This window comes from Larus michahellis, chromosome 3 (genome assembly GCF_964199755.1).
Source record: "Larus michahellis chromosome 3, bLarMic1.1, whole genome shotgun sequence".
NCBI lineage: Eukaryota > Metazoa > Chordata > Aves > Charadriiformes > Laridae > Larus > Larus michahellis.
In genome coordinates this window covers 31,075,505-31,102,201 of record NC_133898.1, presented here as the reverse complement: position 1 = coordinate 31,102,201, position 26,697 = coordinate 31,075,505, and the positions used below count along the sequence as shown (strand labels likewise).

The following is a 26,697-nucleotide window of genomic DNA, read 5'->3' as shown; positions in this document are numbered from 1 at the left end:
AGTCACCTTGTGTTAACAGCAAAGGAACTGAAAAAAAATGGATAGTGGTCCTTGTTCTGCGGTGTGTTGAGGGCCCTTGACTTGCCCTGAGGCAAATAAACAAAATGGATAGATACAATAGAATAGAAAAATTTCTTTTTTTTTTCTTCCCTCAGTTCCTCACTACTTCTGGTTTCACATAGATGTGATGGAACTGTTGTTTTTGAGTGTTAAATAATATACATACTTATATAAGAACAAGCTCTATCCCTTTTTTGTGGGAGTGGTACTGTGTGTTAGAATTCTACCCCCCCCTTCTCTTCCAGACATGCGACAGCAGCTTTAAGGGCTGCTGAGATTCTCGCAAAACTTCTTCCTTACGGTGCCGTCCAGTGGAAAAGGCCAGCTGCCCGGTGCCCTGTATGTGGTGCGGGAGGTGCAGCTGGGGCATTTGCTACGTGCCGTTCGGCGTTTGCTGCCACAGTGGTCTAATAGCACAGGCAGCGCTTTGGTACGTTCAGTGGGTCGTTATCATTTAGGTGGTTTGCTTGTGGGTGGGCAGCACTGTGTGTTTGGGGGGGGATTTCAGCTGGCTTGGGTGGGTTCGGTCTGTCTTAGTGTTAAATACAATTCCAGAGGTGGCTCTCCCCTTGGTTCTCCAGCATAATGGTGGAAAGATTATTGGATCTTTGATGTTTGCCTTGCAGAAAGTTTTACCTCCTCGGTGTTTTGCACCATTGCACCTGCCTCGTCGCAGCCTGCTTTCTTGTAACCTTGTGTTCGTTAGGAATGCGTTATAGCCTATCTACAAACCAAATGAGGTCTGGTCCCTAAAAAGCTGATACTGGTTAGTTATAAAAAAGGTTTAACTGAACTTATTGCTTTATTGATATAAACTGCAAAAGACATCAGTAACGGGATGTTCTGAGTTATCGTAAGTTTAGGATTCTGAACAGATCAGCTAATTTCATTAGGTTCCTGACTACATTAGGCCCCTCTGCAATCTGTAGAGACAGAAGACCTGAATTTCAGTGCTCTGGGTCACTTTTCAGAAAACTTTCTTTTTTTCTTTTCCCCTTCCTTTTTTTTAATTGGCTATACAGGAAACCTGGAGAAATGAGCCAACCAAGCTGGTGGTGTTATCAGTTATACCCACAGTTGTCAAGTAGGACATCTTTAGAGGGAGATAATGAAGGCATTGGTCTGAAGTCATGTTTAAATCGTTTGCCCAGTGCAAAATACATTTTATAGTCTTGAAGGAATGCTTGCATCTTAAAGAAATATATATATATATATATGCACGCACTTCTTGCTTTTCTAAATGCAGTAGGCCTTTGTGAATTGACAGAGATACAAGGTCAGCTCCTGAATCTCCTTATTGTTAAGAGCAAAATACAAATTGAAACTACCCATAGTCAAATGGGTTGCAGAAAGTAACACGCATCACTTACTCCTTTCAGTGAAGTGTTTGCTAGCATATGAGCATCTGTATACAGACAGATCCCTCCTGTGCCACTAACAGCTGTTGATAGGCATTTTCTATGATATTAGAAACCGCTTCAAAACATTCTGCTTGAACGGAAGCCCAAAATGTTCTTGTAGGTATTTCTTTCCTAAGTGAACCAACAAGCCAAAGAAGAGAAGAGCATTTGAGAGCATGCGAGTATTTGGTGCAACCTCGTGAATTTGAAAAGATGGAAAATCTTGTATCTGTCACGATTTGGAAAAGTGCTGTTAAACCCGACAAAATTTATTTTGTTTCCATTTTAAAAATGAAGTGAAAAAAGGCTGCAGGAGTTCTTCCCCTGTGATGTTACATTTTTGAGTAAAAGCATAACCGTTTGGACAGGGCTAGTAGCGGACTGGTGGAAGCTTTATATGAGGCCATCCTCTTGGGAAAAGGTTGGGAGAAATAACGTGGTGCACGTCTGTGTGACCCGTTTTGCTGAAGAAGCAGGTCTGATGTTTATTGCTGGAGGTGGTCATTTACGGCTGTAAGCTCTACGCTGAGGGGGAGAAGGATGCGGCTGGTGTAACTCCAAACCATGCTGTTGTCATCTGAAGGGTGTCAGGCACTGTCTGCGGGGGGCTGCGCCTTAACCCCAGCACCAAACTGCATTTGGTGGCAAATTTGAGGGGTTTGCTGCGCGGACATGCAAAGCCAGTCCTTGGTGAACCTGCCCTGGTTTCAGGGAGAGGTTTCAGCCATCCTTGGGAGACCCTAATTGCACATTACCCCCTTGTGTACACTAGTTTCTCCCACACGTGGGTTTTTCCACTTGTCTTCTCCACTCCTGCCGTTCACCTCCCATACGCAGCTCTGCTGCGAGAAGTGCAAAAGGGGCTGCCTGTGCAGACCCCAGCGTTGCCTCTTGGGGCTCTTCGCCGCTCTGTCCAAAATCAGTAAATGTGGACTTGCTGAGCAGAAAAGACAGATTTCTATTACTAGTGGTCACCTCTTGGTTTTGAGGGTGGAGAGAATGGGTTTAACTTTATATTTTGATGGAATATATATATTTAAATTACTATTAAAATGGTATCTTGGGAAAAGTGTTTATATATTTATGAAAAAAGAGCTATTTTAGATAGTTCTTTGAGGTAAATGTATTTGTCAAAGAATTTGAGACGTGTGGTCTTTCTGAATGCATTTGACATGATCATTATTCACTTGTACCATTTGTTTCCTGTCTCGTTATGTAAGTTAGCAAACCACTCTAAGGTTACCTTTTACTTTTATTTGCGTTAGAAATCGCACGGTGAAAAATGTTCTTGTTGGGTTGCCTGCTGCTGAGCCAAAAGCTGTAAATAAAGTGGTTTCCAATTGAAATACAGGAGAACCACAGAACCATTATAATTAACGTACCCTCTGGTTTTTCTCTTTCTCTTTTTTTTTTTTTTGATATTACCACATATCTTTTTTTATAAAGTGAACCAAGTTTTTCTTCCTCCTCGTTGTGCTTAACTTGAAATAGTCACTTCTTGCTGAACCAAGTGCTCCAGACCTCTGTTTGACACTTGTAGCCTCTGCAGGTGTGCCGACCTCTGATGCTGTTAGTGTTCCTGTAGGCTTTTCTGGGTAAGTGGATGGTGCTGGGAGGAATACCTGAGGCTGCTTTTTTACTTTTTTGCTTTGTTTGGTTTTGGTTGTTTGTTTTTGTTTTGTTTTGTTTTTTTGTAATTACCAAATTCACTTATGGAGAAGAACACTTTTAGATAGGAGTAAGGAAAAAGTATTTTGTGGGAAAGCATCCGTGTGAGCATCTTGTGATCTACAGGCAGATGTTACTGAGAAGTGGTTTGTGGTTTTTTTGACTGGGAAGGTGGGCACATTTTGCCACTTGTGTTTTAATGGAATACTCCATCTGCTGTCTAGCCAAATCTCTTTCTGAACATGAAAGTTTTGTGCCAAATGTAATAGCAAATGAAGAGAAAAGAGGTGGGGTGTTTTCTTCAGTATGCCGTAAATGTTAAAACCCAATGTGTCTGAGAGGGTGGGTAAATCCAGATCTTTTTGTCTATCTCGTTCTTTACTTATTTTAAAACAGCAAATACACGTAATTCCAGTTGGTAGTTAATTTGGAAACACATAGGCAAGTATTCTTTTTATCTGTAAATGGCTGTTTTGTTGGGTTTTTAGTTAAGTAATTTGATATTATCTGCTTTATTCATAGAGTTCTCATCACAGACTATCTAATGTGTTGGATTCCTGCCTCTTGTGATGAATGTTATTTTTACCCTTTTTGCAAAGGCTGGTGCTATGCCACTAAATAGATTATTTTTTTTTCCCCCAATGTTAGGGAGATGCAGCAAGTATGTCATCCGTTCTTAAGATTCAGAATTCATAATGCTCAGGCGCTTTGCTCTAATCATCAGCAGTTATAATTTTTAATTTTCTCATTCTCTTTATTGACATGGTACTTTTTTGTTCAGATATGACAGTCATGAATCATTCGGCAAGTTATTTGATTCACATGGGTGATTTTTTTTTTTTAAAGCACCTGGGGGAGAGGGGGAGAACTCTTTTCTTACTACTTTGCCAGGTTTAGAAGTAGGAGCTACAAGGATCTTTGCTTCCCCTTGCTTATTAGAAACAAAGCAGATGTTAACAGCCCTATGAGGCCAGAACTGGCCATCCCTGGTGGCCCTTTAGGCATGGGAATGGAGTCAAAAGCCTGCATTGTGTCAGGATTTTCCATCTTACCTAAAGCCTTTCCAAAGACGTGAACCCACTGGAAATTGTGACATTCTCAAGTCCGGAGCAAGTTCCTTCTGATATATAACCTGATACTCGGGAGACAGTTTGTCCTTTTGAGGATATGGCTAAAATGAAAATAGAAATGAACCTTCTGTCTTGCTAAAGATTTTATTTTTATTGAAAAATCTGTACCTTAGGCAGTTGACTGGTAAAATCACGTCTACAGAGTTATGCTGCCATTTTTTCCCCAGATTAAGTGGACTTTGTAACCCCATAAAGTAGTAAAAATAGTGATCAACCACAGCTTGTAGAGTGAAGCTGTATGTCTCTCACCAACGGAGAAGTTGCGCAGATTGCACTCGCTATTCTTTGCGCTTTGAAAAGGGTGAATACCTATGAGCATTTCTAAATCTTGTCTTCCTCAACAAACTCATCAGAAGCCTCAAATTAGAGAGGTCTAAGGTCTATCCATTTTAGGATTTCGTGTCTTAAGTAGTCTATGTTGTCCAGAGAAAATTACTCGTAATGTATGTTTTACTGTAAGAAATATTTTTCAGTTCAGGACTTCATAGTTCAGACAAGTGAATAAATCATCAGAATTTCATCTTTGGGTTCTCCTGACAGAACGGGCATATCTATTGCAAATAAGGATGTAATCATTTACCAGATGGATCTCCAGGACCATAGCCTGTAGTTGTACCCTGGATTGCTGGTTAACATAGAGAGGCATCGCCACCTGCCTCAGCACTGACTGTATTTAGTTGTGCACAACGAGTACCAGAAATATGTTTTTCCTCTTATACAGATGCAGAAAGATTGTCTCTATCATCAGCTCCTGATGTATTTGTGGCCTGCAATAGGTCATGTCTGGAAGGAGAGCACTCCAAAAGGCGCCTGAATGGAAGAGCAGCCGCTGGGTTGTGACTTCTGCTGGTAGACCAGGGACAAAAAGAGAAGGCTGGAGCTGCCTAGAAGTAAGGCACACCAGACTGGCGCTCCTCTGCTTTCAACAGTGGTTTGCATTGTGCAGAACCACTTTACTAGTATTTGAGAAAAGACACTTATCCGTGTGCCAGTGGGCTGGCTCAAGAGAAGGTCTCTGGGAAATGGTGGCTCAGACTTGCAGAGCTTTAGAAAGTGTCAAAAAGTTTGGTAATTCAATCACAAGGTCTCCCTGTGATGGAAGATGACTTTATACCACCCCTGTTTCTGGCAAGGGCAGGAGATCTCAAAAGAAGGGGCTGTTACAGATGGTCCATTCAGACTATTTCAGCCTTGCAGAACTCAGTGCCTGGAGGTAATGAGATTACAACTGAAACATTCTGTGTGCAAAGGAATGTCCACTACTGAATCTAGACCTGGGTAAAACTCATATGGCAGAAGATGAAGAGGGAGATGCGACTTTTGAGATAGCTAGGGCTTACTGGAAAGTATACCAGCAGGACGGTGTGGGATTACATAGCCTTATCTGAGTCCTGCATTACCAGAGACATTAGTGCAGGGGGAGATGAGGTAAAGAAGGCCTTAGGGTTTTTCTGTAAGATGGCCTTCCTCCAGGCCAATGTCTGTAGGAAAACTAAAATGAAAATCAAATTTATAGCAGGGATCTCAATATTTAAAAAATAAAATAAAAAAATTTAGCCTCACTGCGACTCTTCACTTCTCAAAGATTAGACATGTGTGGCGTTATATTATCTGGTACAGCACCTGATACACAAACTTTTTTCTGTAGCTTGAATTTGCAATCCAGGAATGCTGAGAACATAGCAGAAAACAGTACTCTTCTGATTATCTTTTGTCTCATGCAGTTACTTCTTATCCAGAAGGCTGGTCTCTGAATATTCCATAAGGACAATCTGATTAAAAAAGAAAATATGTTTGTTTGGGTTTTTTTAGGTAGGTCCATTGCTTATTAAAAAAGGAAGCATTGTTTTGCACAAGCCAAAATCATATTACTGTTGTTCTGGCCTGATTCTTAACATCTGAAGGAAAACAAATGTTTGTACATTAGGTATTTGGAGGCAACTTTAAATCATATGTGCAGTACCTTCATTATATATTATCTGTCCTCCTTATTGTCTTTCAATTGAAGCATGGTAATAAGAATTCTCTATTGCAAGATAAAGGAACAAATGTAAGGTTGTACATGCATTGGAGAAAATAATAATATCGTAGCCCTCCCTGTGAGGTCTCTGCTTGAGATCTTTGTCAGATGAGACTGCTATTTGAACACCTGCCTTACGCTCATGCATGTTGATCTACATCCTTTGGATGTAGCCTTGGGGGAAGCCTGTTTGGGAACACCCCAGTGCTGTGCTGGGTTTGGTCACCGTATGCCTGCGGTCAGTCCTGGCTCCCACATGGCACAGGGCAGTGCATCCCGCCTGTATACGTTTTTTAAAGAGAATTCTTTTTATCTTCCATTTTGCTTTTCAGTATCACTGTATCTATTTTCACACAACTATTCGACTCATTCAGATAATTTCTAAGAGATGTCTTTCTTGGGCAACTGGCATCGATGCTTAAAAAAAAAAAAAAAACAAACAACCCCCATCAAACCACAAACAAACAAGAGCCACCCCCCCCTCCCAACAGCCCCACCACTCTAAAGAGGAAGTTTTGCAGCCTGCGCCTAAATTAAGGACCATGAGGTTTGACCGAGAGGAATAATGGTGTTTCCTTAACACGGATGCTAGTGTTGTGCCGTGGGAGCTGAGTGCAGGGGAACAAGGGCAAGGCTTAGCATCTCTTCAGGCCACACAGTGGTGGCACCAGCCTTCTCTTAGAAGGGTGCCAGCTATGCTTTCTGAGTGGGAATATTTTTCATCGTAGGAGGGGTTTTTGCAGTCTTGTGCCCCTGGTGGGCTGCACACTCTCCCTTTCCTCGTGTCTAGCTGTGTTGAAGCTTTGGGGAGATCTTTAGCTGCTGTCTCTGGGCAAGAGAGGCTGAAACGCTGCCTGCTCGCGTTTGGCTTGTATTGCATGAGGTGCTTTTGCTTCTGACTCGCTCAGCGTGTTTGCGATGTCTCTCACCTTTCATTTCTGTTGCAGTTGTTTTCACCTCCTATTTTAATTTGTGTTTTTTATATCAACTCAGAATCCTTCCTCACTCCCCTTCTACAGCCCCAAGTTATGTTTTCTGGTATTTGTGGTGATGAGGGCTGTTAGAAATGGCATTATCAGTTGCGTATTTCAGTCATGAAGAAGTCCACAGTCAGAACTGAAAACGCCTGAGGTTCGCGGCATTACTTTTCAATCCTCTGGTCGTGTTGCTTGTGGTCTCTGCTCCTTAGGCAGTTCCCAAGGATGCGTCGGTGGGGACGTTAGCATCCGTCCTGCTCCCTGTTACGGATTACTTTTCCAGTCAGCTCTCTCGGGTAGATACTCCAGAGAGGCTTGAATCTGCTGTTAGTGAAAAGTGAACAGAAGGGAAACTACGAGTGTGTCAGCACCACCATCTTCTTCCCAGAATCCTGTGATAAATCAGATAATGCTGTTCTGAGAATTGCTTGCTTACTAATTATTGAAATAACTTTACCTTTTCTTTGTCTGTAATTAGCATTTCAGCTTGAGTCTAGGGCTTGATGATAAATGAGTCTTGTGTGCCGTAGGTTCAGTAAAGGATGAAAAACTGAAGTCTGTGTTTGCTTACTCTCTTCCTCCATTAAAACAAACAAAACTGAGCTGATCTCTAAGTAGAAACGGTGTCAGAAATGATGTGATCTAAAAGAGGAGGTTGTTTTTATTTTTATTTCTCCATTTCCTTATTGGGTGACTCACAGTATATGTAAACAATGCAATAAATAAATACTCTAAGTCCAACCTTAGTTAAGATAACCATGGAAAATCCTTTTACGCGTTTCTAAATCAGAGGATAAAAATGCATCTTCTGCAAACTGGTAGGAGAATTATAGAGTAAGTCTTTAAAAGCATGATCTGGAGCAGCCTAGATTTCCAGATAGCACATTGTGAAACTTAATATCCACATAAAACAGTTGATGAAAAATGTTGATGTAAAAATATCGTGTATCCATTTGAGATAAGTCTTTTAGAGAGGGAGAGAGCAGGCTGAAAAGCTAAGGTAAGCTCTATAACGTGGTACTGAGGTTCTGTCTGCTGTGCCCGCTTGTGGAGTTTGAGCCTCAGAACTTGATACGTGAGCATCTGAACAATGCTGTGTCTGAATGCAAGACTTATCTGAGCAGAATTTAGGCTAGGCATGTTATCTAGTTTGTTTAAAGATATGAGCTGCTTCTGAAGAAGTTGGAGGTCTCTAGCAGACTGTTTGGAGAGATAATTCATAGAGGCTTCTCTAAATGACAGCGGATGGGAAATCACAGATTTTAGCAGAAGTCTGATGTCTCAAGAAGAGAAAGAGAAACCAGTGATCAGACTGTGGAAGGTTATTCCGGAGGGGACCCTCAACGGCTCGGGTAAACAGGACTTTAGAATATGTCCACTGCTACCTCCTAGCAACCAAAACTTTTATGAGGTTCAGTTGGCACAGATCCACTTGCTTGGAGGCCTATTATGCGTAATTCGTGCTAGATTCAGGTCACTGTGACCTCAGACAAAATTGGGACTTGAAATGAGAGATGATCCTTGGGCTCCCTGTATCAGAGCCCCCAGTTCCTTCTCCTTCGTGCAAAGCACTGTGCCAGGACACCAGTTGGGTCATGAAGAAACGTGGGCAGAGCCTTTTGGTTCTTGAATTGTCTGTGACCATAATTCAAGCTCTGTCTGTGATAGAGCTGAAAATGGTATGAAAAGGTCAGGCATACGTTGCTTCCAGTTGGAAGTGTGATGCTTGGTAACATTCCAGTAATTCTGAAGGATGACTTGGTCAACTGGTACGTAAGGTAGAGCCATAGATGACAAGCATGTTTATCACCTTCTTCAAAGTGTTTCCTACTTATAATTAATTCCCAGGAGAAGATCCTATGGTGTTCCACTGTGCGTTCTATAGGGAAGGTGTCTTCCCTGGTGCTTGTTAGGCACTCTCTGGAAACTCCTTCCTATTGTTCTGCTGAGAAACAAGCTGGCAATTTGTCAGAAATAAAGCTTTAGCCATTAAGTTATTTAAAAGGCCCTTTCTTTAAGGTACTCTTCTTCCCCTCCCCCCCCCCTCCAAGTTGTACAAAAAACCAAACAAACAAACCAAGAAAAAACCCAACCAAACCCACCCACCCTGCTGGCCATATAATTCTCCTTAGCCTACCTGGGAAGGGAGACATTACCCTAATCTGTGTTTCTCTGGTTACGTTTCTGTCAGGTAAGTGTTAAGCAGGATGAACTTGCATCTTGCAGAATGATAAGTATTTTGTCACTTCTGTACCAATAAAGTACTATTTGTAAGGTGTCCTTTGTTGAAAGTTGGCAAAATCTGAGAGTGTTGTGCTGCTGGACCCATGTTTAGTGTGGGCAATACCTTCAAAGCAAAGTTAGAGGGGCTGGGAACATACATGTGCCAAAATTTAGGCGGTCTTCTATGAGAAAATCATAAACACCAGTTCTCAGAGCTTCAGAGGCTGTGTATTTGTACCTGTAGGGTAATTGGGTAAATTAAATCTCCATAGCTTAGCTAGGAGACCTTTTGGGAGCATTGTTGTTATTTTTGCAAGTACTAAATACAAAATCTGAATTTGTTACAAAAATGTACCCATAAAACTGTGCTTAGCCCTTCTCCCTTGTCTGCAAGCTGAAGGTACCATGGTATTACAAAGCATCGTCCTTTCCCCTTTTCTGTGCTACTTCTGGTGACGTGGAATACTAGGAAAGGAAACTGAGGATCAGCAAATACTACCTACTCTACAGAAAACTCTGTACAAGGGAAAAGATTTCTATAGGGATGGCTAGGAGCTTTGAATGTAATGAAGAAGAAAATACTCAGTGGAGCTAATACTTGTGGGGAATAAATTCTTCACAGAAAGCTGAGAAAGCTGCTGAGTGTCAATGTTCCTTTGAAAATGGTAAAAGTAATTGTAAAAGCTGAATGGCATGGCATTTAATTATGTAAGGAACCAAAGGGGCTAAAAAAATAATAACCTGGTATATCAGAAAGCAATTTAAAATATAAGCTAGGGAAAATGGAATATTTCTGTCACAATAAGATGAATTCCACCACCGGCTGCATTGATTTCATGTCTCAAGTTTTGTTCCAAACAGATTTGTAACTATGGCGGGGGGGTGGGGAAGGCATACTGTTGTTCCCTCAACCTCCCAAGCCAACCCATTCCCCTTCTCAGCAAGAATGGTGAGAAAGATTTGGATAAATATACAAACAGGGCTTAAGAATTTAATTAGCTCTGTTGGTCGTTCAATCTCCAGTTGTCTGATTTAATTGTCCCTTTCAAAAGGATCATTTGAAGCAGAGCTCCATATGCTCTGTGAATGTCAGTAAACTAAGCTTGTTAGTGTACAGTGCGAAGGCCAAAGCTGAATTCTTGTGGGTATTCACAGCCTTTAATAAATAGCACGGCGGTGCCGAGGAGGAATCGTTCTTTACGCCCACTCGCCTTTAAGATGTTTCCCTTCAATTCAGAAATGAATATTCAGTTGAAAAGTTATTATACATCTTGTGTCTTTCAAAATATTCTTGGCACTGCATAGGAGTCTGTCTGCAGAGGGGTGGGATGGGGTTGGTTTTTTTTTTTCTTTTTCTTCCTCCTACCTTCCGCACGGAGGATCTGGAGCCAAGCAGTAGCTGTTAGACTTTTTAGGTTCGTCTGCTTATTTGTTTGGGGTTGGGTTTTTTTGGCCTGGCAGTGCTGATTCCTGAGCTGTGGACCTCCTGCTCCATCATCTCAGGACAGGGATGGCACATCAGCATGGCAAGGTCCAAGTGTTAAGTTGTTGGGCTCTTGACAGAAGATCTTGCTGTGAAGAGTTCTCAACTCTGCCAAACTCGAACAATTAGGGATAAAGCTTGTTTTGGGGAGTGGCTGCTTGAGGATTATTATTCTCTTTTTTAAGTGATTGGGGAATTTCATTTAGGAGAGTGTCTCTTTTCCAGTAATTTTGCAAAGGGAAAGAATAGTTTGAGGGTTTTTCAAGGAAGCAGGGCTGTTTATTGATGTCATTTTTGGTGGTGATTTTGTTTGAGTTTTAGTCACCTCGTAGTTTAAGGAACTGGAATTTTGCAAGAGTCTATGCTTAGGGTATTAAGAATAACGAAAAGCAGGGCTGGCTGAAATGTGTTGCAGAACTCCTTGTACTGAATGATTGGATGATAAAATGCCTGAGGAAATTGCTTGTAGATAAACAAAAGCAATGTGTGCGGGAGGAGGAGGGGGGTCACAAGGCTGTGTCTGCCCTGCTGAGGGCTGCACCAGGTGGTACTGCTCTGGAAGGAGACTTTCTGGTCATCCTGTAAAAATGGCAGTGTAATGATTGGTAAAACAAGCGTCAGTACTCGTTAGTGAAGGAACAGAAAACAAAACAGAAAGCGTAAATGTGCCACTGTGTAAATGCGTGGTGCTCCCCTGTCTTCAGTACCATGTGCAGCTCTGGTCCTCCCTGTCTTCCATCTCCCAGTCCACAAAATGTTGTAAAGAAGAAGAGCCAAAGTATGAGGTGACAAAGAGTCACCAGGAGTCCTCGGTCTGGAAGGTACTTGACATGGAAGAGACTTGCAAAAACGATGAACGTCCTGAAGAAGGAGAAGGGGAGTTGAGTGTCCACCGTCCTTCCCAGGAGATGCGCATGAAAGGAATGTGTGAGAGCTGTGAAGGGGAAGATGGTGGTTTCTCTCACAGCTCTGGGGCTGTCAAGCTTGTAGTGCTGGCCAGGATGCTATCTGAATTCAATAAGGAGAGGACAAGAAATGATTGTGTGGTAGGAGGTATAGGTCGTGGATCTGAGGGAAGAGAGCTGAGTAGAAGCAGAGGAGAGGAGACTGGCCGGGTGCCAAAGGGGTGATGCCTGGCATGACAGAGGAGAAGAAAATGCATCTTGAAAAGGGAGTCTGTTTTGGAGAAGGGACTGTCTTAGGGAAAGAAGAGAAAGGAAAGAAGCAGACTCCAGAGCAAATGTATGCTTTCATAGTTTCATTTTAGCCTTGTTTTACATAAATGCACTTCATGAGAAAACTGTAAACTGCATCCTCCCCCCACCCCCCAACAAAAATCCTGTCCAGCTTGGTGCATATGATGCATTTGCTGTGAAGATAAATTAAACTCTCGTAGAGGGAGGCTGTGTTGGGTTCCCAGTAAATTTGCTGTGGTGGTTTGAAGTTATGTAATGAAAGATGGAAGGAATTGCAAGGAGGAGTATTTTCTCCTGGATGGGACAAGCTGAGCCCTGCCCAAGGGAACTGGATTATACTCTGGTCACTGCTACGGAGCAGATGCCTGATGCAGTGGCTCAAGGCAGGCATCAGTTATGCCTATGGTGGTCTCTTCTAGTGTGAGCACTTTTTGCTTTGTGTGACTGGTAGGCATCTGACCAGTAGCTTGACTCAAAACTGCTTTAAACATAATCTGGCATTGTACAGTATCTGTTGTCTGAAGTGCTGGACCCTAGAGATGGAGAATAGACTTTTGGAATTGGTAATCTATCTGTACCATAGCATCTCGTCTGTAAGGTATGTTGTTTGTCTAAGAGATTTGCTGGGGAAATGAATGTAATACAGTATTCCTGAAGCATTACAAAGATGTAGAAATGAGCATATAAAAATAATCTTGCATGCATGAAGAATCCTGTCCTACAAAGAGAATTTGAATTTCTGGAATTTCCCTAAGAAATAAGGTGCAACCAGAAAGCTGAACGTGGACCAGGGAAGGGCAAAAAAATCATGATGTTGAGGGTTAAGAGAGGACTTCTACCATGTGGGGAGAGACTGTGCTCTGATGTAGCTGTGTTAAGTGAACCAAATTAATGGTACATGATTGATGATAGTTCTGGTACTTTCAACTTTTTTGTTGCTGGTTTTGCCAGTTGATACTACAGTCTTTGTTGGTATTACTTGTTTAATATGTGTACTCTGTTGTTGTTCTTATGTTTCTTATCTTAAGGTGGCTTACTTTGCCCTTTTCTGCTCCAAAAATAATTAAATACTGTTAAATCATGACCAACCAATTTAGATAACAGGATGCTTTCGGTCACCTTTGTTGTAACAGAAGTAACGACAAATACAGTAGAGAAAACTCTTGTGTTTCACTCATTTAAAGTAGGTGAGATTCATTCATTTCATGGGAAGGTTATCAGCTGATGTTTGCATATGGTTAGGTATGTAGCCGGGCGACGACTGGGCAGGAGAAGAGAAATCTTAAATGACCTTTTTTTTTAATTTTATTTTATTATCTCAGAATCACATTTTGGATGCTCTGATGGATGATCTATAGGAAGTCCAAGTTCCCAAAAGTTCCCAATCTTAATACTTCATTAGAGTTCTTAATGATACAAAAGTCCATCCCGTTAAAGTAAATATAGCTATTCTAGAAGGGTATATGTCCAACATTTCACTTTACTTTGGTAGAGTATATGTGTTTCCTCGTCTTTGGTCTGTGTTGTTCTTTTAATATCTAAAATCTGCCGTGCAGCTGTAGCGTTGTCCTTGGAAGCACATGGCCTGTTCCAGTCACACTTGACCAGCCCATGGAGCATGTGCATAGCCTTCCTTGGCGTCACTGCTCTTCATGGTGGTTGAGTGGGGCATCTTCATCAGCCAGACAAAGGTTCTCTTTGTCCTAGCCTGCGGTTAGGCCTCAGAGCAGTAGCAGAAGTTTGTGAAGGGGATCATCATCTCGGAGCACAACGCAGTCACAGCAGAGGCTGAAAGACCTCTAGGAAATGGCTCTTTATGGCAACCCGCAGCCAAGGGGAGCTGAAGTGTTGCGACAAAAGTGCTGCCCCCAAGCTGCTGCCACAGCCTCATGCCGCAGGTCGCGTAATCAGTACTGGTGTTTGTGCTGCCGCTCCTAGAGCAGCACTGTGTCTTTCTGCTTCTCCTTAAATCCGCTCTGCGAAGGCTCCTGCAGGACTAATTCAGCCTTCGTCTAGAAATATTCCCCTCATGTGTTGCAGTAACTTGCAGGTAGGTGGAAACTTTGAGTTTCTGAACTGCAATGTGGCTGGAGAAAATCCTCGTTCTTTGGTGTGTTGCCTGGAGTTTTACTGCCATCCTCCATTTTATCCCTGGAAAAATACCTAGTTTAACTTCCAGTGTGAAGCTTTGCTGATCAATACGTTACAAGCATAGTAAGGTTCAAGAAATTGCCTCCATTACTATCTTGAGATGAGAAATTGATTTAGCTGCATTCTCTCTCTGCTAATTCGTCTGTGCTTTACGTTCCCATAAAAGGTATTATGTGCTCCTTATTTTCCAGCAGTGTCATCAATCCTAATGAAGAGAGAAGAACGAAAATTTATATTGTGTGTATAGGATAGCTGATCTCTGACTTAGCTCTTAATTTGTAAATGTTGCTGTAGGCTTCACTTCTCAGCTGCTTCTTACTGTGCTTCAGTTATATGCAAAACCTAGGGGCTGGGATGGGAGCAAAACTGAAGAGTATGGCAAAGGAATAGAAAGTTAGATTGTTTTTTAATCTAAACCTCAAAAAACGAGATGCTGAAGAAAATTTATGAAAGGAATTAAAACCTCATTTGTGAATATTATGTACTTTTGCAGTGTTTTGTCCTGCATTATTTACATTGTGACTGTTTTCAGTATTTATCAGCCATCAGTTCACTACCTCTGGCTCTGAAATGCCCAAAGTTTTATTCTTTAACTATGGTATTACGTATGAGAGCCTTGCACATATTTGCTAATTTACATTACAGCTGCATATGTGTGGTATTGTAGCTCTGATGATGAGGATGGTATAGTGGGAAAGGCAGCCAAAACAAATAAGAAAAACAGGAAAGGGTTTTCATGGTCGTTCCTGTTGTTGGTTTTCCCAGTGTCCATTGGCCTGGCCTCTACAGCAAGCTGCCAGGGATGGTTTCTCTGCAGAATACTTTGTGGCATTTTTAGGTTTAATACTAGTGTTTGTTGTTTCAGAGCAAATGGATAAATTAAAAAGAAAGCAAAACTATACACTGTCACTTTGGTCACTGCACATGACATAGCAGTTATTTTTTAAATGAAATTTAAACATCTTTAACAGCTGTGTTAAACTGTGTCACAAAAAAAAAAAGTTTTCTCATGGCTCCACTGACTTTAACCTCAAGTTTTCCCGGTGTCTCTGAATATTGCCTGTTACAAAGCAATGGTGTACGCCTGTTATTCATCTAGAAGATTCAATATGCCTGTTACATACCAAAAGGTGTTAAATACCAGTATAAAAAACAAGTTAGATAAAGCATTAAGTATATGCGGGCTTATTAAAGCCTGCCTTATTTCAATGAGGAGGCAAACTCATGGAGTTGCTGAGAAAAGCCATCAGCAGATAGGATATACACAAGTAACGAACAGTTTCCTTTCAGGGACGTTTGTAGCATTTCGGCTTACATTTGTAGCAAGAGATGGACGTTCAAGGGTTTTAGTTACTGGGACTCAATGCTATAATGTTGTAAGCAAAAAATGACTTGGATCCAAATAAATCCACGTGTCCTGTATGGTGCTACCAGCGTTTCCCATCAGCTGAGGTGTTCTGTCAAATAAAGATGTTTTGGGCAGGTTAGGCTTTCTAAGGAGCTCCACTGCCTCCCGTGGCGCCTGTTTTGATGGAGCAGGTTGATGTCTGGATTGGGCTGTGGACCTGACTGTTCCTTGCGGGCTTGGGGGAAGGTGAAGGGTGCAGCAGAGGCTGGCGTTGGGCAGGGCGAGGGAGCTGCTTGGGTTCTTCTCCCCCATTGTGATGGTGGGCTAAGGGAGGGCACTTGTTCTGGGCAAGGAACTGCTGGGCTTGGTGGATGGCTTCTTGCTGTATGTAGTAGTGTCACAGTACTTGGGACCTATTATCAGAGATTTTAAAAGCATAATTTAAACAAATGAATCTAGAGTGAAGGTGAGAGTAGGAAAATGTTGATCAAGGTCACTGAGGTTATCTGTGCCCATGTCTCAAGCGGTTGTTTATACAGTTTCTTCTTATGGCTGGAATGACATTCCGAAACCTGGCAGGGCTCAATGCAAATGGAGGGTTTCCCATTGACATCAGTGAGCTGTGAACTGCACCTTAAGCTTCCAGGCTTGTTCTGTTCAGGGCCTTCCCTAAAAGCCGTCTTGGCAGCAGCGTCTACAAAAACAAATGTGTTGTTTTCATTTAAATAAAATAAGATGCCTTGTCTAGATATCTCTTCTGCACCGGGTGACAACCTGATTGTATCTTCTGCACCTTTGACTTTCATTAATCCCTCCCTTCCTGATTGCTATACCTTCTCTTGTTTGTGTGACACTCATCATGTAGGTTGCCAGCAAATCTCCTCTCCGCAAGAGCATCCAGCCAGTCTTTGGGCGCTGTCAAAGCAGCGTCTTAAGATGCTGTGAAATCAGTCTTTGCCATAGAGACACAATGTTGTTGTATTTATTGCATCAGCATAACCCATTCCTCGTTTTGCAGTAGGCGCCAAGCTGAGTAAGAAGAAAAGATGAATTTACTCATATTTCAGTCTGTAATTTGAAGGACCGTGGATGTATCAATCAATCCCAGAGATTTGACAATGAAGCAATCTCTCACTATTGATAGGGGAAAGAGATTCTTTGTTGTTGTTTAAGGGAATTGCAGCGCTGATAGATGTCCTCTGCAATAGTGACTTGAAGAACAGAGTAGCATGGAGATACTCTATTGAATAGAAGTCAGTACCTGGTTGTGTTACAACAGGAAGTCCATTCTTGCGGGTCTGTTCATGGTTTGGGGCAAGTTGGTGATATTTTATAAGGTAATCTTGTGGGGGGGGAAATTAATTTCCCTTCTTTTGCTTTATGTTTAGATATATCACTTTGAGATCTCAGAATGAAAGCAGCATGAAATGTTATGGCGAAGACAGAACAGCAAGATACAGGAGTCTCAGAAATACTCAAAAATCAGGTAATGTTGCAGCATCGTATGTCCTCTTCCTGTGAGGCTGGCTTGTTTAATGAGGCTCAATGTTTTTTGACTGTTTTCCAGAATTTGGGCTTCTGCGTCTCTGTGGCTCTCTTAATGGACTTCTCAAATATAACTAGTTGTGTGTTGGCTTTGTGTCCTGTAAAACATTATTTTATGTACCATAGCATGTATGACACAGGAGATCCCCACAAATTCACATTTTTCTTAAAGGTCTACCATGGCTATATTGTCTCATACAAGCAAAATGCATATTAATTTTAAAAAAAGCAGCAGCCATGGTGGCCAGCTCTACATAGCCATTGGATTTTACTTGGCTCCATTGCAAGGTACCAATGAGATGTAGTTTAGGGGGACTGACTTTTCAGGGAGCCCTGCAGCTGCATTTCTGAAAACTCAGTCTCCTTTGGGGGAGACACTGGGCTCAAAATAGCTGTACCCTCCCTACTGAAAGCTTAGCCATATGCTATTTTCCACATGCTACTACTTCTGCCTGTTTTTTTTTTAATTGTTTATCTGTCTCAGGATGTTTCCTTCTTGCCTGTTTTTGCAAATCCTAGCATATGTTCTCTGACTGTTTCACAGCATTTACAGTTAAGAAAAAGGCAATCACGTTACAAGCTTCAGAGCGTAAACACTGAGGAAGTCAGGAAGCAACTGGTTAAGTGCATTATAAGGATGCTCGGACCGCTCACCTTATACAAAAATTGTGTGCTTGTCACAGCTGTGTCACAACAATAGCCAATGGATTGATGTGTGAGTGGAAAGGCATAAAAATTTCCCCTCCTCCCCCAAATCGACAGCAGTGGCCAGACATTGTAAAGTAGCCACAAACAATAAGTGGGCAAGGGCTAACCTCTCGGTCCTAAGAACTTTGTGCTGGGGTCTTGTCACGTCTGCAGATCTAGGACCTTGCCGGGGAAAAACGTGTCACTCAGTTCAGTAATAGAAGTAAACTAAAATATGAAATTGAGGGTAATTTTGAGAATAGGACATCGTTACTTTCCAGGAAGCATTTGAGAATATTGTCCTTGATGTAGGGCTCAGCAGAAGGTACTACAACTTATTTAATCTAAGCAGTCAATAAACCCAGATTGGCTGAAGAGACTTCAAATACAGTTTCATAGATAGCTTTAGCCTTGATAAAATATGCACTAATGTATTAGTGAATAGTAAAAAAAACCCAAAAAACATTGTGTTTATCACAGGTGACCAGCCCCTTTAATTAATGCTGTCTCCTGTAAGATTTCCAGTCATTTAGTCATGGAATATGCAGTTCAAGTGCCCTTCTGGGCTTAGTCAAGGTTTGTATTTTATTTTATTTTTAATCAGTATTGTGAGGGGATCACATAATTTTATATTTGCCATTTTTAAGAAGTAATGTGATACCTGCTTCAGTCGCAGTTCTCCAAACCCTTCAAAGTACCTCGAAACTGTAATGCCACTTCACTGACAGCAAAGATAATCAGATTTGTTGAAGCAACCTTCTTTGTTTCTTCAGGACTCATGGAACTGTATCTCCCTTAAACTAAATTGAGTTAATGGCTTTATTTAGAAATCAGCCTCCTCTTCTTAAATAACCAGAATTCTGTTAGTTTTGGGGAGAAAAGTTTTCATTAAATTACCAGTGCCTCAGAATGCGTTTTCTACTTATAACTTAGATCAAAAGGAGAGGAAAATGTTTCTGTTTGTTTGTCTTCCTTTCTCCTCCCCCTTTTCTAGAAACTTTCCTGAGATGATCAACTGTTGGTTTTGCTGTTGTCTTTTTGTTGCCTGTTTTTTTTGTTGTTGTTTTTTTTTTTTTCTTTTAAACTTCACTGAAGTAGAGAAATTGCTCAGTTCCCCTCCCAATGCCGTTGTTGCTCTCCCCTCCCCCAGGTCCAATGTGTTCTTTATTAAACTGAATTAGGACATTCTAGTCTCTCTTAAGAGTGGAAATGGGAACAGCTTAAATGAGCAGCCACATGAGACTTAGCAGCCTTTCTGACTGCACTGTAGAAGCAGCTCAGCTGCAAAGAGAATGATAATTTTTTAAGAATTTGTGCAACTGTTGAAGAATTACCAGCATTAATATTAAAAAGCAGCTAATCTGTTTTTCCCCTTCCATTTTAAGAGTCTATAGCCTTCCTACTTGCTATAAAATTGGTGTACTAAATATTTTGCTTCCTTTTCATCCTCTTTTCGCTTTTGCAATTATTTTATTGGCTTATGTTCTCATATACTGAAGTGGGTTTTTTTGTTGTTGGTTTTGCCTGAGAACTCCAACCTTTGGGTTTGTATGCAGATGTAGGCATGGATTTGAGACCTCTGCCAATCAGAGAAAGTCAGAATGCAGGAGAAAACATAGTAGCAGTTGTATCTGGGATTGGGATGAAAAGTTTTTCAGCTCTGTAAGCATTTGTCCTTGAGCTATAAAATATCCTACATAAAATTATTGTTGGTGTTGGAAATCCATAGTGCTATTTTGGTGTTTGTTCTAACCAAAATAGCCATGATCCTGATACCTTTTCACCCTTGTTTTCAGTCTCTGCCTCTCTTTATTGCTGTATCAGATGTCTTCAGGGTTTCTATAGAGAATTTAAAAAAAAAAAAAAAGTAGATCTTTGAGTTATCTCCTCACCTCTCTTTCCCTTTCTCTCTCTGCTAGTTCACCCAGTCACCTTGCTTTTCATAGAAATTATTCATTCTGTTTCGATACTGTGTTGCTCTTTTTCATGTGCTTATTTCCCATGCCAAAAAAACATGGAGCTGGGGCTTGAACTGCTGTATATTCCCATGTCTGTCCTAAAGGAAATCAGAGAGCAAGACGATGTGAATGACGGTTGTCTTGATTCAGGAATAGCTTACCAGAAGATCTCACAGCTCTAAATAACAAAACAGGCCAATAAAAACATTCTCTTTAAAAAAGCTAAAAATTGAATAAGATAAATCCTGTTTTGTTTCTATTGAAGCTAAGTTGGGGAGGGGAATGGAAGGAAGGGAACAGGGAACTTCTGGTTTTGGATATCATCTTATCTGCATTTTAAAATGAAGGTTATATTCTAATAGCAGAAAGACAGCCACTTCAGAAAGCCCTCTCTTCAGTCTGCGTGACTGAAGGGCAGTAGGGCACAATTAAAACATGTCTCCAGTGTTGGGAGAACACGTAGCAATGACACATTTCTGTATCAGGCATTCTTTGAGTTAGGTGTTATAAAAAACAGTTTAGACTGCTAAAAGTGGTTGTTAAACTTGCTTTAACTGACGTGTTACCGTGCCGGAGGGAGGGATGTGAGGGGGGATTGTGCCCCAGCAAATGAACATCTGCTGGTACTGTTGCTTGTGAGTAGCTGCAGGTGTTCTGTCCTGCAAAAGCTGGTTGAACATGGAAGTCTTTTTTGCATCTGCCATCTCATCCAGTCTTTTTTTTTTTTTTTTTTTTTCAGGCTAAGTAGTAATTAATCTATAAAAGCATGCAGATTTTTTGCTAAAGTGACAGCTGAAAAACTTGAAATAATTTGGACAAACCATAGGATCCAGTTCCCTTTTGATACGCACCATACTGAGACAGCTTAGATCAGTGCTGTAATAACTTTACTGCCTGTTAATGAGTCTGTTTCCTTCAGCCTCTGCTCTCCTACAATCTCTTATCCTTCTCCATTAACACAGTTCTGGAACTGGCTGGCATTCAGTCCTGGTTTTGCAGCCCATACCCAGCCCAACTTTCATGCACTGACTGATTTGGAGTGGATGTCTTGCCCTGAAATTCATGTGGATTCAGGCAGTTCAATAGTGGGACTGGGGCTTGAGCTTTTGTTTACTAGAGTTGAAAAATTCTGCAGGTTTCAGCTTCTGTGGCGTGTAATGGAGCTGGGAGTAGTTTTGGTTTTGGTTTTTTTTTTTTTTTTTTAGTATATCATAACTACCATCTTCTTGATATTTCACTGCCTATTGTCTTCTCTTTTCTTCTGACTCCTCAGTCATATAGTTAATGAAGGAGGAAAATCAGATCACCTTTATTGAAGACTGATAACGTTGGAATATTTTTCCATTTCGTGTTTACCGGACTTAGGTTATGGCATGCTTCCAGGAGAGACTGTTAATTGTATTTCCTTGTAGTTACTTGTGTTTGAAGAGGGAGACGGTTGAAGGGTGTAAAGGCATTTCAGCCGGTTTGGCATGTCCCTGGCTCTCAGTCCGGGGAAGGGAGCTGTGCGAGTTGCAGGGGACCATGCAGAAATGATGGAAATGAAAGAATTGGAGCGAAACCTTGTCTCTGTTGAAATCAATTGAACTCCCATTAGTTTGAGTCCAGATTCCATCCATAAACTTAAATAGGGTATTTCTCTTTCTAGGCAGTCTACAGAAATGTTTCTGTCCTTTTGCATTTGTTTTCATGTTTCATTGTAACGATTGCGTAATTGGGATATATCTGTAATGTCAAAAATGTAATAGGTTAAGTAGCATAAATGACTGTTGGGAAGAGAAGAAATGCAGAACTGCAGAACTATTGTTGCTTTAAAACTGCTGCTTTTCATTGTTTGATTTAACCATTTTGTAGTTAGAGTTGTTGTGATAAATTGCAGTGATGGGTGTTTAGGCAGGAGTGCTAAACAAAAAGGAGAAAAAGCACCTTTTTATTCCTATCACTGAAATAAATACAAATCATTCAGTACGCTGCCAGTGGCTTCTCAGTTAGCCAGAGACTAACTTTGGTGACCCTAAAGACTTAATGATATTGTGTACAGCACTGAAATACTCTGTTAGATTTTAATCTGACAAGAAATGTACACTGTTAGCATTTTGTTAAAGCTGATTGCAAATGCTCACCGTATACAGCATCAGGCCCTTGAATTTAAGCCTGTTCAAGTACTAAAAAAATATCTGGTATCTAAGGGACTGGTTTATTACTGATTATGCTTTTATCAATGTGCCTATCTGTTTTTTCCCCTATGTTACCTGAAGGTAGAATAACAATGTTTTTTAAACATTTGTACTTTTCCCCCTCCAGCTCAGTGATGTTTTTGAAAGGAATTTTTTCTTTTTTTTTTTTTTTCCTTTTTTTGGCAGGGGAGTGAGTGAGTGAAAACAATGCAAATTTTTTCAAATGTGATTCTCATAGTGACTGAACTTTCTAGTCCTTTTGTGACCTGATTGGTATTTCAATATAATATTTCATTATAATTTTTTCAAATTTTTTCAAATATTTCTGTGTAACCACAATGATAACTCTGTAATCTACCTAACAGACAGCAGAATGTCTCACCTCCCAATGTGGAGGTGAGTTGAGGATGCTGCAGCTGCTGGAGAGGAAACTTCTATGAGCATTATTTATTTATTTATTTATTTTCCTCCAGGGAGACAGGAAGAGAGAGGCTTGTGCTAATGCCTCGGATATAAAACCTTTTTGACTGTTTGCTAGTACCCTGAGAACTGTAATCTCCAGGTGAAAGGCTGCAGTACGTGGAGTTTGGTGCAAGCTCAAGGGCTGACACTTTTTCTTGACCACAAAACTAGCTGTGGCCGCTGGTATAGGCGGTAGCATCTGCCACTGTGGTGCTCCTGCCTGTGGGAAGAGTAGGGGGGTCAGGGGCCTGGCTGGCCACTTGATTCATTTTTATACTGAAATCATGTTGTTTGCTGCCTTAAGAATAAGTGCTCTTACTGTCCTTTCTCCTGAAATTCCTGTGGTCTTTTAATTGACATTTATTCCCCCTCACTGGTTTGTATCACTGTTGTTTCTTGTCGTTTGACTTAATACTTGTCACTTCAGATTTTAAAATGAAGGGCCAAAACCGAGGAACTTGGCATAAATTACAACACTGTTAGTAGGTGAAACGGGACATATTTCCTATACAAAAAGTACATCAACAGATCCAATAGTGCCCTGTTTTCATGGGATGGTGTGTTTAGAGCATCTCGGCTGAGCTTTCTTAACTTGGCAGGCATAAGAGGAGATGCATATTCCTCTGTAGGATCCCTCTCTTCCTCTAGAAGTTGATGGCCTTTCAGTGTGAAGTATCACACAGCGTTTATTTTTATGCCCTTTGAATGTTTTGTGGAGGCTTTGTTTAGTTTCCCTTCATAATTTTTAATAGGAAGTCTTTGAAGTTTGGTTGCGGCTGAAAAATCTTGTTGGCAGCCTGACCATTCATTGTTGACTCCTATCTTTTTTTTAATTGTGTATCTATAAAAGTCTGGAAGGGTGTGTGTTTGGAGAAACTATGAAGCAATGTATATTTCTGGAAAGGGGAAATAAGCTTGCAATTATTCTCAGCCATTATTTGTCACGTGAAAAATGTTACATGCTAATGGCTGCAGATGGTTTACACAAAAACTCTGTACCCACTGAAAGCCCTCTTCATTGGAAGCTATGGTTTTCTGTCATGCATTATGCTGGAACGGAAAAGGGTTTTTTCTGCCTGCAGCCATATATTACCCTTATTTGCTGTTGCTAGCACAGAACTTGTTAATATGCATCTGGCGATGGTTAAAATTTTCTCCATCAGTGACTTCACATTTATCCATCTAGATCAAGGATTCTTCTAAGTTTGAAAAGGTAAGGACATCAGTACGCAGGAGTCTTTGGTGGAAAGCATTATGTTTAGAAGAGCAGATGTGAAAGAGGCACAGACATCAGGTTGTGGTCTGATATTTTTGTGCTCTTGTTAAAGTTCAGAATCAACTTTTATGTTAAAACATATTTGTGTGTGCATAGGCATATTGTACCTCTGTGCATGTGTGTGGTTGTAGCCACAGTGGTTGCTTCATGCTGTGGAACAGTAAAACAACCCTATAATGTGCCTATGTATTTTGTTTTATTCATAGAAAACAGTACAGACATCTGTATAGTGTTACTTTGAATTGCAGTTTATACAATAAAAATGATAAAAGGTTGCATTCGGTATAAATTAGTCTGTTAAAGTAATGCAAACTGAAGGAGGAAGGGTGAGAGGGTGGAACAGAAGTTGGAGTTCAGCACTCCCGATGCAAGGTGAGTGATCAGAAAAGATTTCCATGGACTGGTTTGGTCTTCACATTAATCAGATTTCACATAGATGGAGCAAACAAATCTAAATGCACAGATACAGTTGGGTAACTATGCTTGTTACTTATTTTTTTTTTTAATTGTCTCTGTCATCACAGCAAATGAGCATTAGTGTTGCATATTATTCTTTAGTGACACTCTATTTTCATACCACCAGTGGACACCCCCTGTAGATACCTTGGAAATTGTGAGAAGCTGTGGAAGGTTCTGTACAAAATCCCACATTGCAGTTAACTTTTCTATATGTCCCTTTAGATGCTGGTATCTGAGCTTAGTCAGCTTTGTTCAAAGCCATGTGGGTTTTTTTACCTGCCTTTTCAGGCCTTTGTGGAGGTGTCCACAGTACTTGCTTTTGTGTCATAAAATGGGCATGTTGCTTCTGACAATAAGGCTATAACACTAGGGAGGTGACTTGGCTTGATAGTTAACTGTCTGGCTAAAACTGCTTGAATGTTCATATACTTTAGGGGAAAAAAAGCAGTTTTGAAGAATAAGCCTTTATTGGTTTGGCAGAATGATTTTATCAGAGCACTAGAGAAGAGGCAGGATAATGGGATGAGATGAAGTAATCTAACAGCTCTGGAATAGCCCAGCTGCTACAATTTTGCATCTGATTATGTATTTCAAACTAGGAGATTTTACAGTTTCCTTTGAGGCAATAACAATAACAGTTTATTCAGAGAGCCAGCACTTACCTTGTCTTTCTCTTACTCCACAGGTGCCTGGCACACTGAACCTATTGATCTGTGTAGGATTTGCGCTGTGGGCCATTTATTGAAGATGTGAAGCAACGTCGAGTCTGAGATTGGAATTACCGGCAGACTGGAGGAAATATTAGTCCTTGCAATGCACATGGACATGCTGAATTATAAGTAATTCTAGCTTCTTTTCCCCTCCCCCCCCTTCCCCTCACTCAGCTATCTCAGGGTTCATAGAGATTTCAATGGTTCGCGTGCCTGTAAGTTTGGAACAGAAGTGACCAAAAATGGGGGACCAGCAATTGTATAAAACTAACCATACTGCCAACAGCAATGAGAACTTGTACTACCAACAACACCAAATGAACTCCCTTCCATCTCTAAATCACAGCTATGGGACATCTGTTATGGATGCCTCCCAAGCATCCCCTCTCTCCCCCCAGTTTCCCCAAGATTCAAGAGACAGTATAGCTTTGCCTGTAGGTTCAAAAAGTCTTGGGTCAATGGATACATCTAGACAAACCAGTTGGACACATTCTGGCTCAGGAAACCATGTCCCAGTGCGGAACAATTTGAATAATCAAAGCGCAATGTGGAGCCCCCTCGGGCAGGGGGAGTCCCACGACGGATACCAATATTCTTACTCTCAACCCAGTGAAAATCGATCACAAAAAATTACCAGTGGGGTCCTGCATAAATTGGACTCCTTTACACAAGTATTTGCTAACCAAAATCTGAGGATTCAAGTCAACAACATGGCTCAGGTTTTGCACACGGAGTCTTCGATGGTGGATAATGCCGGTGACAGCGCGCTCAGGCAGCTGCTGTCCCAGAAGCCAGCGGTTGAGCAACAGCCTGTAACTTCCACTGTACAAAGATATCAACCAGTGCCACAGCAAACACACCAGAATTTTGCAAGCACACAGCAAAAGCAACAAATGCAAGTCATGCAGCACCAACAGTTGTACTACGACTACCAGCAGCATTTATCACAAATGCAGATGCATTCCGCGTTTCAGCAAGGACAGACGCACGTCCAACAAATGCAGTCCCAGCAGCTCTTACCGCAGCAGATGCAGCACTTGCAGCAGACTCAATACTACGCTCAGCCGCAGCAGGGACATCAGCGGCTCTCGATACAGGAGATCCAGCAGCAGCAGCAACAGCCAACTCGGCAGCAGCAGCAGCGGCAGTGTCCAATGCAAATAGCTCAGTATTACCAAACGCAACCTGTCATGCAGCAGTTACAGCAACAGCAGCAACAGATGCAATTGCCGCTTCCTCCGTATCACAGGGAACACGATCCAAAGACTATGCATGAACCGCACCAGTACCCTCAGGATCCAAGTCATCCTGTGCAGCTTATCCAGTTGGGAGCAGTGCCTCAGTATTGCTACCAAGACCCACACGAACAGTACAGGCACTTGTACCCGCAGAGTTTACTGCCGCAGCAAGATCAGCAGAAGCAATACCCAAGTGAGGGCAGAGCACCATCTCTGAACTCCCACGTTGGCCTCACTCCACCAGAGACCACGGAGGATCCCGCACGGCAGGAGATCAATTCTGTAGGTAATGCTGGCCCTCATCGAACTCTTTTGCCCCCCTCGGGAGTTCATCTGAACAACAAAAGCTCTCAGCAAGACTCTCCCAGCGCCGCGTGGCCTCAGGTAAGTAATATTTTAGATCCCTGCTCAGCCAAACTTGTTTTACGGAAGAATAGCAAGGTGTGGAAAGGAAATGGTTGCAGGAGAGCGGGAAGGTTAGGATGTGAGCGGTGGGTGTCACTGGGATGTTTTGTGGAACTGCGTTAAC

At 41.5% G+C, this 26,697-nt stretch overlaps 1 protein-coding gene across 7 annotated transcripts in view; it reads left to right on the top strand.

The window, feature by feature from the left end:
* TRERF1 (transcriptional regulating factor 1) overlaps positions 1–26,697 on the top strand; it is a 102,483-nt gene that overhangs the window by 54,087 nt on the left and 21,699 nt on the right. For all 7 annotated transcript variants that reach the window (XM_074579531.1, XM_074579524.1, XM_074579525.1 and 4 more), the window contains 2 exons: positions 17,045–17,142; positions 24,906–26,552. In XM_074579531.1, coding sequence (XP_074435632.1) covers positions 25,173–26,552 — 1,380 coding nt within the window. In that variant the 5' untranslated portion in view covers positions 17,045–17,142; positions 24,906–25,172. The remainder of the gene's footprint in view (positions 1–17,044; positions 17,143–24,905; positions 26,553–26,697) is intronic.